Here is a 14,753-nt window from a genome sequence, read left to right as displayed (position 1 = left end):
CATATGCCAGTCCCATGTGCCATGCACGCACCACGCACCATGTGTTAGGGGATCCTGCGCACCCACGCGAGATCCCCTAGAAAGGGTACGCGCGCACGACACATCCATGTACTCAAACATTGTACACATACAGTCTCCCAGGGGATACTGCGCACCCGCGCAAGATCCCCTAGAAAGGGTATGCATGTATGATACCCCCATGTACCCACACAGCGTACGCACATGGGCTCCCAGGGGATCCTGCGCACCTGCGCGAGATCCCCTGGAAAGGGTACGCGCGCACGACGCGTCCGTGTACTCAAACGTAGTACACACAGTCTCCCAGGGGATCTCGCGCGCGTGCGCGAGATCCCCTCAAGCACATGTCAGCATCGCGAACCATGCCTTAGGTTCCTCAAAGTAACCTATTGTCTCCGGTACTGCGCGCACCATGTAACAGGGGATCCCACCCTCCCGCGCAAGATCCCCTTGGAGGAGTACTGCGTTTTGTAGTATGCGCACATACATTATTGGGATTCACGCGAGCGCGCAGCATCACCTCACTTCCCAATGCTTGAGAACATAATGCACGCACATGGTCTCAGTGTGCATGCACATTGCAGCCGCAGCATCTGAGTGTAAGAGTTCGTGGGCTTGGAACCCTTGATTGGGGGGGCCGGGCTGCCCGTGAACTTGACGTTTGGTGGTCGCGGCGCGACCGGGGAGAATGTCGTGAGGTCTTGACGTCGTTAGCGAGGCGAGGAGCTCCCGCTATAGTCGTAGCCGGGCGAGGAGCCTAGCTGTTAGAGTTCGTGGGCCTGGAACCCTAGACTCGGGGGCCGGGCTGCCTGTGAACTCGACGCTTGGTGGTCGCGGCGCGACCGGGAAGGTGTCGTAGTGTTGTCGTGAGGTCGTGAGCGAGGCGAGGAGCTCCCGCTGGCGTCGTAGCAGGGCGAGGAGCGCTGCTATCGTCGTAGCAGGGCGAGGAGCCGCGCCTAGAGGTGAGTCCTAGAACTGGCGAGGAGCCAGGTCGAGGGGGAGTCCTAGGCGAGGCGAGGAGCTCAAGCCGAGAGGGGATGCTGAACGTACTCGGACGGCGCGGTGTCGCACACGGACGAGGTGGTGGTTCAGCAGTAAGAATAGATTACTTCCCAAAATGGAAGTCAAGTGGCTAGGTACATGGAGATAAGATGAGATGTACACTATCAGTTCATAATCTAATCTAATCAGTGGGCATAGTGATGCCCACCCATAACAGTGCCCCCCATTATGAAGTGTATAGTGTGAAGGTGAGGGGTCAGATTAGAGCGAATGAAAAGTATGAGTGAGCATAGAATAGAAGGTGAGAAAAGAGAATAGAAAAAAATTTTGGGCTCCGCCACGCGAGGCTGAGCTGTCCCGCAAGTACTGCATCCCGAGCATTCAGACTTGCCGTGCATCCGCCAAAGCATACAGGCTCTGTCGGTCAAGCCCTCGCAAGCTCGGCCAGGCTCCCCTGACCTCCCTCACCTGTAGCAGCTTTGCCATCTTCCCTAGGCAAGGCTGTGCTACTTCCTGCCTGTACTGCGTCCCTAGCTGTCATCCTCGCGGAGGATCTGCGCATCCCTCGGGCTAGGGTCGGCTAGGCCCTGGCATACCTGCCCCCCATACCCTATCCTCCCCTACCCCCAGCCCCCCAATCTCAAGTCGGAAGGAACCGAGTAAGGGAGTTTCGGCTCGAGATTCCAATGAGAAGGGTGGTGAGGATAGAGGAGAAAAGTCGAGGGTGGGTGGGCTGGGACAAGACAAGGGTACCACAGCTAGTGCCCCCCAGGGTTCAGACAAGGCGTGGAGCGAGGCGAGCACGGGCTCGAGCTTGCCAGATTTCGCGCCGTAGGGCAGCTTCCTCTTCTGCAATGGCCGCTGACTCGGGAGAGTCCTCCGTGACGAGGCGCGAACGCGCGCGGACCTGCCAAATCCTGCGCCTGAGTTCCTCATCTAACCCAGCTAAGTCTGGCTCCTCCTTGCAGGACGGAGGGATGGACGCGAGTGAGTCGGGCGGATGGCTAAGGCGCGGCGTAGACACAAGCACCGGTCTGCAAGACGAGGCAGACGAGGGGAGGCTACCGGGCGAGCGGTGATCTCGCACAGCCCGGCAGCCATCCCGTAAGTTGTCCGAGCTTGACGTCTTGCGTGCAGTCAAGAGACTGGGGCGAGAAGCGGCGGCCGGACGCGCAGTGTCGGGGGAGGCGCGAGCGTCGAAGGGTGCGACGGTGGGAGGGGCGTGCTTGCCAAGCGTGCCGACCACGTGCGGGAGCGGGGCTTGACACATTGGTGGACCATTGCGTTCGCGCGGTGCAGGTGCGGGTACGCCGGACGAGGGAGACGCGAGACGGCGGTGATCGTGCTCGACAGACGCGAGCGCAACCTGCTCGAAAGGGCGCGAGGGCGGCCGCGAGTCGGGCGAGTGACGAGGGAGCAACACAGAGGCGGATGCCGGCTTGCGAGGCGACGGGGGGTCAGACGCGTCGAGAATGAGCGCGTTCGCGCGAGCCGGTCCGTCTGCGTGCGTTGAACTGGCAGGTGAGGAGAGGCTACCAGGCGCGCGGTGATCTCGCGCAGCCCGGCAGCCATCTCGTCGTGGATCACCCGAGCTTGACATCTCGCAGGTGGTCGAGGGACCGGGGCGAGAAGCAGCAGCGGGACGCGCAGAGTCGGGGGAGGTTCGAACGTCGGAAGGAGCGCCGATGGGAGGGACGTGCGCACCGTGCGCGCCGTTCGCGTGCCAGTGCGGGGCTTGTCGCGCTGGCCGGTCGACACCTTGACGGGACGTGGGTGCGAGTGCACTGGACAAGGGCGGGGGAACCGAACGGTGGTGGGCACGCTCGACGGGTGAGAGGGTGTTGCACGAGAGGGAGTGCGCAGGCGCGGGCGTGTCCTCTCGTCCTCCCGTCGATTCAACCTCTCTCCCCTTGGCGGACGCGTGGGCGAGCCCCCCAGATGAGCGTATCGGGGAGCCCTCGGCTTGTTTGGCTGCCTGGGCTTCGCGCTCTTGGTGCCGGTGTACAAGGGCTCGCGCGCGCGATTGCGGCGAAAGAGCGCGAGAGGGCGGGTGCCAGGGCGTTGGCGCGGCGAGCGAGAGAGGGCGTGCGTGCGGAGTGGATGCAGGCGCCAGGCAGTAGGACGGGGACGAGATGGCGACCGGGCGGCGCGAGCGCAGAAGCGCGTCGGACGAGGACGGGGAGACCGGCCGGCGGGGGATGCACTCGGCGGGCGCGAGCGTATCGCCTTGGCGCGACGGGGGATGCGAGTCGGCAGGCGGGGCGCGCTCGCGGTGCGCCGGAGGAGCGGGCGACGGCGGAGGGCGGCGGGCGCGTTCGACGAGAACGTGTGGGTCGTGCGAGAGCGGACGCGCAGGACGGACGCGCTGAGAGGAAGGAGAGGGAGAGGGCCCAGAGGGCGCATGGGTACTGGTACTCACCTCGGCCGTTCCGTCTCGTACTCCCGCTGTCTCAACTCCTCTCCTCGTCGGGGATACACGGGCGGGCCCCCCAGACGAGCGCGTCGGGGCTGCTTGCGCGGCAGGCCATCGCTCCGCCGAGTATCTCGCTCGGTGAGCCCTCCAGGCTGCTGCGGCGGCTTGCGCCTCACGCTCGTGGTGTGCGCGCACGACAACGCGCCCGTGCGAGCGAGGCGAGAGGGTGCGGGCAGGTGGCTCCTCGTCCTTGGGACTTGAGCTGGCAACCTGGGCGACGCTTAGGTTAGGTTATGAGAGCATTTTGACCGTCCCTGGGGTGAACCTAGCGCCCGCGGAACCCTATAGGCGCCGGGATAAACCCTATAGACGCCCAAATTTAAACGGGCTGCACCAGGTACGGCTTTGGGGAGGCGGAGAGCAGGTGGGAGGGGTGGGTCCCGACATGAGCAATGAGTGCGCGGTACGTGTGTGGGCCCGCAGTACGCGGGGCGTGCTTCGCCGGTGCGCAGCGCGTGGGGGGGGCGTGGGTGGCCACGCGTGGCTGTGTACCGGCGGCGCACGGCGACAGGGTGGGCGACGCAGCGGCTGGGGCGCGGGGTGGGCGGCGGCGGCACGCGTGGCCGTGTGTGCGGGTGGCAGCAGGCGCTCGCAGGGCCGCAAAGCGCGAGTGTGCGTCGGCGACGCGCAGCGCGTGCGGCCCTGCGCGCCAGCGGAGCCACCTGCACGCTGCCGGCCGCGCGGGATGCCGAGGCCCACCCCACGCCCCAGCCGCTGTATCGCCCGCCCTGTCGCCGTGCGCCGCCGGTACACAGCCACGCGTGGCCACCCACGCCCCCCCCACGCGCTGCGCACCGGCGAAGCACGCCCCGCGTACTGCGGGCCCACACACGGACCGCGCACTCATTGCTCATGTCGGGACCCACCCCTCCCACCTGCTGAGGTTCATGTGTCGCAGTCGATCGTGAACAGCAGGTCATTAAATTGTCATACAAGCAGATGCGGTAGATACAAGATTGACAGGGCGTGACATTCATCCCGGCGACCACGGACACGATCAGAACTTCTTCCTGCGTTCACGCGTCCTCTTCGCGCTGCCCGTCGGGAGCTCGTCGTCACCAGCGCCGAGACGGTCGGTCGGGACGTAGGTGCTGGGCGTACCGCGACGGGGACGACCGGCCGAAGCGGGCGACGCAGCCTTGCGCTTGCCCTTCCGCTGAGCAATCGGGATGTTCGATTCGCTCGGGGCGTCGGCTACGCAACCAAATGAGTAACGTGGCAATGGAGAACGGGACCACTTACACAAAGGCGAAGTGTCGCGCCGCGGTTCCTCCTCGAGCTCGGAGATGTCCATCATGCGGGCGTCCTCGTGAGACATGTCGAGGTCCGAAGCGTGGCTGTCGACCATTTCGACGTCCGGCGTAGGGTCCACAGGCGGCGCGGCAGCAGCGTTGAGCGCAGAGGTGGGGATGGCGGGGGTCGCGGCGGGAGCACTGGAGCTCAGCGAAGCGTCGGTGAACTTCTGCGTGAGCGCGAAGGGATCCGCGGGAAGGAGTTGCGAGGGCGGGGTGTGCGATTCCGACTGACGCCACCGAGACGGGGTGCTCGGTCCTCCCTGCCGGGGAGTTGTAGATTGTGGACGTGTAGATTGCGGCAGGGGGGTGGAGGGACGGTCGGCGGACGGCGGAGTGGTAGGCGGCGGAAGGAGGGGCGCGCGAGGCTCAGCAAGCGACGGCGGGGTCGTAGGCGGCGGTGGGAGGGACGCGCGAGGCTCAGCAGGCGACGGCGGGGTAGTAGGCGGCGGCGGGAGGGACGCGCGAGGCTGAGCAGGCGGCGGAGTCACGGGCCGCGGCGGGGGAGTGGCCGACGCATGAGACGTCGAGGTCTTGTCCTCCTCAGACTCCGGCTCGGGCGTCGTCGTTGAGGGGGTGACTGCCTTGGCCTTTGCGCCCCTCCTGCGTGGCTGGGGCCTCTTCGTGGTCGGCTTGCCGCCCTTCTTCGGAGGGTCGACGCCGTCGCCCTTCTCCGAAGGTTCGGCCTCGTCGTCGCTGATAAAGATGGCGGGCGTCTTCGCCGCCTTCTTCTGCTTCCTCTTGCGCGGGGTGAGGGCCTGCTCGACCTCAACGCTGCTGGCAGTGGTGCCGTCGTCGTCCTCCTCAGGGTCCGCGGGCAACTCGACGTCAGCGTCACCGATGAGGTGAGCGATCTTGTTGCCGAGGAGCAACATGACGACGCGCTCTGTGAAAGCGTTCAGTACGAGATACTAGACTGGGAATGGGGAACTTACTGAGCTCGAAGTCCGCCTCCATGAAGGCCTGGTGCATGACGCCCTTGTCGAACGCGATGGTGTTCAGCAAGACGTCGACGCTGGCGAGTGTGATCAGATAGTAGATCAACACGTCGGACTTCTGGCCGAAGCGAAGGATGCGGCCGATGGCCTGCTCGTCCTCCTGCGCAGACCACGTCGTATCCTGGCGCAAAGTCAATGCACGGATGGTGAATAACGGCATAGCACTTACCACGAAGATCATTATGTTGGCCCACGCAAGGTTGAGCCCGGTGGCGCCGACCGACGACATGACGAGGACCGTAGGGCCGTCCGCGCCCGCCTTGCGGAAGTCCTCGACGACGCGCTCGCGCTGCGCCGCGCTGAGCTTCCCGTTCAAGAACACCGCCTTGATGCCGTAGAAGTCGAAGACCTGAAATTGCAAATGTGAGTTGTGCAGTGGATGGTAAGAAACTTACTCACCTTGCGCAACAGGTTGTTGTTGGACGGGAAGTACGAGAAGACGATCATTTTGTCCGGCCCCGAGCCGTGGTGAGTGGAATAGCCCTTGAAGTCAGGGTCTGGGTACAGCTTGTTGGACTCGGGAAACGGGGGCAGGTCGCTGAGGGGAACACCGCGCAGCTCCGTCTTGATGTTGAGAGGCGGGGCCTTGGGCGTGCGGTGGTGGTGGATGATGTCGACGAGGGCGGCGAGCTTGGCGGTCGGCATCTGCTCGAATTCCTCCTTGCTCTTCGGCTCGGGGAATTCGGTCGTCGACGACTGCGAGAGGTGGAATGTCGCGCGCCGCAAATCTATGTAAAACGACTGTGACAAGTCAGTATCGGGGTCTGAACGGGGTGTGCGTCGGCGGCGCACGCCACGGGGGGGGGACGCACAAACGCCGGGGTTGTGGGCCGGCGACCCTGCTGTGCCCCGCACGTGCAGTGTGATTCGCCGGAGCACACCGCGCAATGGGCGTCCCAGCCACCCGAGCGTCGAGAGCGGCTGCCCCCGCGCGCTGTGCTTCGGCGAAGCACGTTGGGTGGATGGCAGTGGGGTCACGTGGGTAAAGTGGCCCCCCAGGCGGTGTGAGCCGCCGACGCACAAGATGTGGACGGAAGTGAAGTGCATACCTTGTCGCTCGCGGACGTGTGGCTCGTGCCCACGGCTGCGCGCGTTGTGCCCGCCAGCTCGGCCATCATCTCCTGCTCGTACTTCGCCAGCCGCAGCATGAGCTGGATCCTGTGTGCAGGGGGCAAGCCCTCGAAGTCCTGCCCCTTCTGGTGCATGGACTCGATGGTCCGCCGACAGACCTTGCCGAAGAACCGAGCGCGGAAGTCCGTCATGATACGCACCGTCTCCACCACGCTTTGCGAGACACTCTCCGCATTACCTTGACCTTTCGGCTCCTGCGATGCGGCCTTCGCGGCCTTCTTGCCTTTGCCCTTCTTGCCGACCTTGTCGGCGTCCTTCCGGTTCTTCCGGTCTTGCGAGGCGGCGCGCCCCAGAGATTTGCGGAACTCGTCGAGGACGGCGAAGTGATCGTCGCTGAACTTGTCGACGCCCAACAGCCGGCCGAGGGACGCGAGATCCTGTGTGAAATGGTTAGGGGTGTTGGCTAGCACGCGGGCGGAACGCACCAAGGCGTTGGTGATGGTCGGGGTGGCCGTCATGCCAATCATCCCGCCGGCCTGCTCGCGGAGGCCGCGCACCGCGACGAAGAGCTGATTGACGCGCCGCATGGTGTGGACCTCGTCGCAGATCATCAGACTCCAATGGCGATTGTACACCGTTGGGGCTTTGGCCTTTGCCAGCGTCGCTGCCTTCCGCTGCCGGCGCGTGCCCAGATTCCACGGCCTGTCCGTCAGCTTTGTGAACAGCTCCGCGCCGTCCTTCTCGACCGCCTAGGAGCAAAGTCAGCTGGGACAACCAGAACTCAGCCGACGTACCGGGTTGGTTGCGACAATGATTTGACGTTCGGGGGGCTGCGCGAAGTTGTCGACCGCCTCCCAGAACGCCGCGCCCTTCGCGCCGCGCACCGAAGATGTGTATGAGATGAGGTCGAAGGTTTTCGGGCGGACGTAGCGGTGGATCTCGGAGACGACTTGGCGCTCGAGCGCGACGGGGACAACGATGAGAGTGGGTTCAGAGGGGGTGTTGCCCTCGCGATGGTACTTGATGTTTGCTATGAAGACGGTGGTGAGTACATGTCAGACTAGCCGCAGGACGTACGTACCGAATTTGCCCGGGAAGTGGCCGTGCTGCGCGTAGTGGGCATGGAAGAAAGCGAGGCAGCAGACGACGCCGACCACTTGCATGGTCTTGCCGACCCCAACGCCGTCCATGAGGAGGGTGGGGTCGCCGCGCAGGTAGTTGTCGAGCATCTTGACGACGCCGATCAACTGATGCCAGTGGGGGCGGAGCGGGACGGCGTCCGTCGCGGTCATGGCCTCGATGCCCTTGGGGGACCAGGGATCGTGGACGCCGGTCGCGGCCTCCGCGGTGTTGAAAAACGGGATCGTCTTCTCCTTGGCGCGACCCAGCATCGCCCAGAGCTCGTCCTCGGAGAAGCCCTCGTACTCCTCGACGCCGGTCCCCCAGTCCATCTCGGGCGCATCGGCGCCGTCGACGTTTATCTCGATGGGGTCGGCGACCTCATCGCTGAGGATAAGGTCGAGCTCGGTGGTGAGCGCGCGCACTTCCTCCTCGTTCGCGAGCAGGCGGATCGCCTCGAACACCTGCTTGGGGAGCCCTTGATACGCGTCAAATATGCGCTGCAGCACGAGGCGCGGCGGGACTTACCGGGCACGTTCACCGTCGTGTCCTCCATTTGCGTCCTGAGGTCGGCGACGCGTTGGAGCTGCCGCTCGAACGCCTGGCAGACGACGCCGTTGTCGAATTTCCGCGAGATGGCGATTTTGTTCTCCATCCGCTTGACGTACGCCTTGATGCTCCGAGAGGTCGGGTTCTTGATAACGGCTGCAAACGAGTGAGGGACGTTTGGATGGGCGTACACTATGCTTACCTTCCCACTTCTGGTCGAGCTCGGCGGCCTCCTTCTCGAGTTGGCCGATCTCGCGCTTGATGCGCGTCGCCTCGCCGTGCCAGACCCAGGCCGTCATGCGCCCGATGACCTGCGGCGCCCACATGACGAGGAGGTTCGAGTTCTCCAGCGCAACGGCGTCACCGAAGAGTTCGCGCGCGATGTTGGTGTACTGGGAGTTGACCTGGCATTGCTCCATGCTAGGCAGCTGGGAATGGAGGTGAGTCAGCGTGCTTGTGCAGCGATGAGAAGGACGTGCCTTCTGCGCCTTGTTGAGCTGCATGACCCGATATGGGCCCATCCCGTTCTCCTCGAGGACGCCGATGAACCGCACACGCACATTCCACACGCCGAGTCGCGCCTTGAACCACCGGAGGACGGCGTCGCGACCATTGTTGTACTGATCCTTCTGCCGCAGGAATTCTTGCTTCGTCATATCACCTTGTACCGCTCGGTATTTCGCGAGGAACGTGCGGACCGCCTTGAGCAACCGCTGGTCGTTCTCCAGCCACGCCTCTTCGGGGTCGGCCTCGTCCCAGGGCACGGTGTCCAACCCGGTGAGCTCGTTCCAGCAGCCGTCCTCGACGAAGGTGTCGATGGTGGCGGCGACGTCGAAGAGAGTTTCGTGGAGTTTCCAGACGGGCATGGTGAGCGCCAGACAGAGAGGGGAGAGAAGAAGTGGGGAAATGATGTGATGTCCTCGTATATATATGCCTTTGGGGCGCCGAGCCCTGAATCCATATCTGGATAGCGTCGAGCCGCAAACGTAGTGCCATCACCACGGGGCGCCGCGCATGCTACAACGTCGCCTAGAAGCGTAGGATGGACGTACACCAGGAATGCACACTACTTCATTGGGATACGCCGCGCCGCGGAGGCACCTTCCCGTGACGATTCCGCTCGCTAACCCGATTAGGATTGACAGCGGTGCGCGCGGGAGGCAATCAGGACGATCTTAGCACCTATTCACGGATCGGGGCCCGGACCGGGACCGATCGATGGGGGCTATACACGAGGTGTGCGTCGCTGGCGCACACGGCGCGGGGGGCAGCCATTTCCACGTGACCGGTCCGCCCTGCCCCCCGCCCCGCCGTGTGCGTCGCCGGCGCACGGCGCGTGGGGGGCGGGGGTGCGTCACGTGACTCAACTCCTGCCCACGCGGCGTGCCTCACCGGCGCACAAAATGAGCATAGGCTGGTGCTGCGCCCGGGTGCGCTGGGTCGACGGAGTGCCCCGCGCGGTGTGCGCCAGCGAAGCACACACCTCGCCTGGATATGCTCACGAATGATTGTGGTTCCTCATGCATTGTGACGCTGTGTAAAGCTGGTTGTATTTCCAAACAGGGACATCTACACCGCCTACTCGCATCTGTCCCTGTCCTACATTCGATGTAATGCATGCACCCTAAACTATCAGAACCCCGTTGGTTGAATGATCAACCCTTGGAAGTTCACACTGGGGGATCTAGATGGCGCAGGCTGAGGCTCTATGATCAATCCACCGAAGTTGACGGTGGAGGAGGACCGACGCGCAGATGACCTCGGTAGGGACTGCCGAGGCTGCGATTGGCGTGGCTGCGATTGGCGTGGCTGCGATTGGCGTGGCTGCGATACCCGAGGCTGCGGGGGGTCCGAGTATCGAGGCACGGAGAACCGGGGCACGGAGTGGCGGGGCTCGGAGCGCCGGGGCTCGGAGTGCCGGGGCTCGGAATGCCTCGGCTGGGGGGGGTCAGGCTGCCGGGGCTCGGACCGCCTTGGGTGCAAGGGAGGTGGGGGGGGGCGCTGCCGCAGCCGGAGCTGTTGCTCGTCCTCGTCCTCGGCCTCCTCCTCCTCTTGACGGTCCGCGACCCGACGATCAACGACCATCTCTTCATCCTCTCCCGCGTCCGGCGGTGCATCGTCAATCTCGATGTCGTTCGTCTCGTCACACTCGGGTCGAATGCTGTACTTGATGTCTCTGTTGTGTAGGAGCGGATTCAGTGCGATCAAGGGCGCGGGACCGTCGGAATCGCGCGGGATGCGGATTGCTGTGCTGTGCCCGGTCTGCCTCGTGCTCCACATCCTCTCGGATTCCGGAAAAGGCAGCCAGAGCAGCGTCTCGAACAACGTGCGGAGCGCGTTCCGGATTCTCACCTGGTCATGCGAGTTGTACTCCCGCATCATCCCGCCGTAGAGGCCCCAGTATACGCAGTTGGTGTAGTTCTGTACGGGGTGCGTGATGACGGTCCCGAGCAACGGAAAGAAGCGGTCAAACATCTGGCCACTCCAAATAGTGGGCGTCACCACCATTAGCCGGGCCCTCCGCAACGGCAGGGCCGGCGACTGAAATAGTCCGTCCGGCGTGTTGGCGACCTCGAGGTGCGTCACGGTAAGATAGCTGGCGAGGACTGTGTCAACCGGATTGGGCGCTTTAAGGAGCAGGTCGTGCTTGAACTGCTCCCATAATCCGTTCACTTGTTGGTCTGCGCGCTCTTCTGGTTCGTCGTCGTCTCGTGCCCGACGCGCGCCGCGTCGCGCGAGGCCATTCGCGACAGGCTGCACCCCACCAGCATTAAGCCCAAGGTTACGCTCGGGTATGGCGATGGTCCGCTGCTCGGCGCTCGAGTTGGTCATGACCTGCCGATTCGACCTCCGGTTTGGGTTCGGTCTCCTGCGCTGAACCACGATGCTGTGGACACCAAACTTCGCAGCGAGAGACACCATGTCGGCACAGGTGTACATCGCCGCGAGGTTCCTGGCGTCCAACGTGCGTCGACTGTCCAAGGTTAAGAGTCCATTCCTAGACTCCAACGTCGCCAGGAAGTAAAGTCCTAGGCTCCCGTCCACCGGCTTCATGTTGTCACTCTCGAGCTGGTCGTCATCGAGCTCCTGGTCGCTCGCCGTTGCGTCGTGCTCAAAGGCCGCGGACATCTCCTCCAGCTCCGGGTATGGGCTCGTAGTGTTGGTCCGGTACAAGACCGAGTTGAGGATATGCGTGATCATCACCCCAAGCTGCAGGCTCCCGGGAGTAATGCGCAGTTCGGGTGATGCACGGTTCAGGTTCTCGAGGACGGCGTAACACGTGAAGACGCGCCAGTACTTGAAGCTCCTGATATAGCCAGTCATTAGTCAATGGAAGATGCAACGCACAAAGCACTGCTTACCACCAACGACGTGCAGGGATGCTGACACATGCTTTGGTAAGCATTTCATATGGCACGTCACGCAAGGCCGCGCCACACTTGTTAGCTGCCACTCGGACTTCGTACCGTGCAGACGCGGGTTGTGCCGGGTGGCCTGTTCCTCCCGAATTGTCAAATAGCACCTCCGTCCATTTATTGATGCGGTCCAGGAGGCCTCCCATATTGCCGGGGAGCAGCTCGCTGGGGGTCACCTTCCGCCATTGTCCGACATGGAGCTGGTAGTGCATCTCCTTCTCCGTGCAGTAGACGTTCACGTACTTGACGCCGTCCGCGCGGCCGATGATGGTGGTAGGCACTCGGAAGCCGGAAATGTCACTCAGCTGGACACAGGCATCGCGCAGGAAGTTCCTGTTTGCGATGAGGCTAGTGATCCCTGCCGCCGACGCATGGGGCATGGCATGCTGCAGGATTTCGGCATGGAACTCGTCCTTCCAATGGACCACGTGACCTGGATGCTCGACCTCAATTGCCACATCTACGTACCAACGGTGGGCAAGGTCGGCATTAGAGATCTTGGTGAAGTCGAGATGCTTGAAGGTTTCTTTGAGAACCCTCTTTGCGTCGTCGTTATCGTGGGGATTGTGATGTGTTCCGCCTTTGGCCCCTCGCACCTCGTGGTAGAAGAAGGCGTTGCGGAACTCACGGATCCCTTCCATGGATGCCTTCATCTTCCGGACGAACCTGCCGATCTCCAGGGCGCTAAGTTCTACGTTCTTGAAGTGATACTGGCCGTGGCGATCGCGCGCCTGCATTTCCGCGCTCCCGTACGAGCCTGGCCAATGGCTGATATGCGGGTGATTGATGTCGCGCAGGCTGGGAAGCACTATCTGCTCGTAGAATTCCACTAGCCGGTCGTGCGAGATCGCTGGTGAGAGGTGCGGACTCCACATTTCCGGGAACATGATGTTCGTTTTTGCATGTATGCCGACCTTGGCGAACGCCATGTTGGGGATCCTCGACAATTCTATGGCCTTGGTTTCCTATATGGCGATTTCAGCATGAGACAGCGCACGGACTTTGGATTTGACTCACTCCACCCCAAACAATTGGCCATGTCAGGTGCACCGGTGCCTTCAAAGTATCGCGGAACGGTGAGAGCGGCCACACGTGCAGATTCACGTTGTATGGCAAATCCCGCGTGGCACCAAACATTGAATCGATGTCGCGGACGACCGCGTAATGGTCCACATCTGGCACATCATCCCACTCGTCCACCGGCTCGGGCATCTCATGCCCGTCACGAGCATTTACCCGGATACGGCGCTCCGCCCTTCGGTTCGTGTCGTAAAACCGACCGCACAACCCCACCAAGCCGATCTCCAAATCTAAACGCTCCGCCGCGCTCTGCCTGTCCGTCCACGTCCTCTTGACCGCCGCATTGTACGCGCCCAAGCTCATGTGGCTGTGTCGAAGGTGGGCATCAGGGTGGTTCGCAGGTTGCCAGTTCATATTGAGTGTAGTCAGGGAGCGTCAGGGAAAGCAGTGGGGATGGGGAATTGCTGCGCTCTCTGGGGTTTATATATCTTTTGTTGGCACCACTGCCAAGGCTGCAATGTCATGACATCTGAGACATGCACTCGCTACTGTGCTGGCAAATATATATTAGACACGCTACGCGACCCGGCCCCACCCTTGGCGTGGCCTGAAACCCTGGCGCCGTCATGAATGATCCCCAGGCCCCACTGTCGCGGGTCATTAGGGGTCCGCCGCACTAACCTGTTTGTGGCCGTCTCCGCTTTCCAATTTTCCCCAAATAAGAGAGGTCCGTTGGGAAATACCTGTGCTGTGCGTCGGCGGTGCACACCGCGCAGTGGGCTGTTATGTTTCCCGCGGGGGCCCCCCTCTGCCGATGCCTCGTGTGTGCGCCACCGACTCACGCCGCGCGGTGGTCCTGCGCATGGTGCTAGCCACCGCGCGACAGCCTCACGCTCGGCGGTGAGCGATGGCGGCGCACACAGCGCGTTGAGCTTCGGGGGCGCACACCGCGCGTTGAGCTTCGGGGGCGCACACCGCGCGTTGAGCTTCGGGGGCGCACACCGCGCGTTGAGCTTCGGGAGCGCACACCGCGCGTTGAGCTTCGGGGGCGCACACCGCGCGTTGAGCTCTGTCGGCGCACACCGCGCCATGTCCTCCGGCTGCCCGAAGTGCGTGGTGTGCTTCGGCGGCGCACACCGCGCGGCTGCCCCCCGTGTAACCAAGTCTTACCGCCCGCTGCGCTCCCCTCGCCGTGTGCCCTCCCAGTTTCACCGGGGTGCGGTGCCGGGACGCATTGGGCCATCTTGACCCAAATGTTTCCTACTTAAATGTACCTTGTAGACAAACCTTAATTTATGTTGGCGAACCGTGCAATCCCAAACCACACCAGACGACATAAGGTTGCCAAGTCACCGATGCATGATACAAGTTTGAGCATTTGCATCAGCAGAATCAACAAACCCTCTTTATTGCACTTGTACTGCTTATCAATAATCATCAACATTTTCGGATGTAATGACCATCATTCAGTGGCTAAGGTTTGTGCTGTTTTAAACCCTAACCCTAATATTCCCCTTTGGGCCATCTTAAACCAGCCACTGTTCCATGGTTTCTCACAGTATGTATCTGCCTTCATCAACACTTGGCTTGTTGCTGTGACTATTAGTAGAGCCCCAGACTGAAGTTGGTGTTATAGAACTTAGCCCCAAGCTGCAGCAGTGCTAACAAATAGAGGGATGAGACTCAGCAATCACTATGAAGGACATCCTCACAGACCTGTGATTCACATTCCTTTAGTTGCAAGATTCTGGATTGCAAGCATCAATAGATGCATACAAGTAGGGATCTACTACTT

At 62.4% G+C, this 14,753-nt stretch overlaps 4 protein-coding genes across 4 annotated transcripts; all 4 read right to left on the bottom strand.

Annotated features, from left to right (window-relative positions):
• Window positions 1-1,742: 1,742 nt before the first annotated feature.
• C8Q71DRAFT_891782 (uncharacterized protein) lies at window positions 1,743-4,347 on the bottom strand (the record flags this gene model as incomplete). Its single annotated transcript, XM_047928674.1, has 2 exons — window positions 1,743-3,713; window positions 4,337-4,347. The coding sequence occupies 2 exons, from the start codon at window positions 4,345-4,347 to the stop codon at window positions 1,796-1,798; spliced, it is 1,929 nt and encodes a 642-aa protein (XP_047772453.1). The 3' UTR covers window positions 1,743-1,795.
• A 143-nt stretch (window positions 4,348-4,490) lies between these two features.
• Window positions 4,491-9,388, bottom strand: C8Q71DRAFT_863670 (P-loop containing nucleoside triphosphate hydrolase protein; the record flags this gene model as incomplete). Its single annotated transcript, XM_047928206.1, has 11 exons — window positions 4,491-4,687; window positions 4,736-5,671; window positions 5,721-5,904; window positions 5,953-6,132; window positions 6,183-6,524; window positions 6,833-7,291; window positions 7,340-7,603; window positions 7,649-7,884; window positions 7,936-8,451; window positions 8,502-8,678; window positions 8,725-9,388. 11 exons carry the CDS (start codon window positions 9,386-9,388, stop codon window positions 4,491-4,493), a joined length of 4,155 nt encoding a protein of 1,384 aa, XP_047772452.1.
• A 1,399-nt stretch (window positions 9,389-10,787) lies between these two features.
• On the bottom strand, window positions 10,788-11,228 carry C8Q71DRAFT_692753 (uncharacterized protein; the record flags this gene model as incomplete). The annotated part of the gene is made up of 1 exon (XM_047919881.1): window positions 10,788-11,228. A coding segment is annotated over one exon (441 nt), but the record flags the coding sequence as incomplete, so codon positions are not given.
• A 652-nt stretch (window positions 11,229-11,880) lies between these two features.
• Window positions 11,881-12,891, bottom strand: C8Q71DRAFT_718948 (uncharacterized protein; the record flags this gene model as incomplete). The annotated part of the gene is made up of 1 exon (XM_047921262.1): window positions 11,881-12,891. A coding segment is annotated over one exon (1,011 nt), but the record flags the coding sequence as incomplete, so codon positions are not given.
• Between the last annotated feature and the right edge of the window lie 1,862 nt (window positions 12,892-14,753).

Source organism: Rhodofomes roseus (assembly GCF_022264815.1).
Source record: "Rhodofomes roseus strain CIRM-BRFM 1785 chromosome Unknown C8Q71scaffold_46, whole genome shotgun sequence".
Lineage (NCBI taxonomy): Eukaryota > Fungi > Basidiomycota > Agaricomycetes > Polyporales > Fomitopsidaceae > Rhodofomes > Rhodofomes roseus.
The sequence above is the reverse complement of the archived record's forward strand: the minus strand, read 5'-3'. Positions and strand labels throughout refer to the sequence as shown.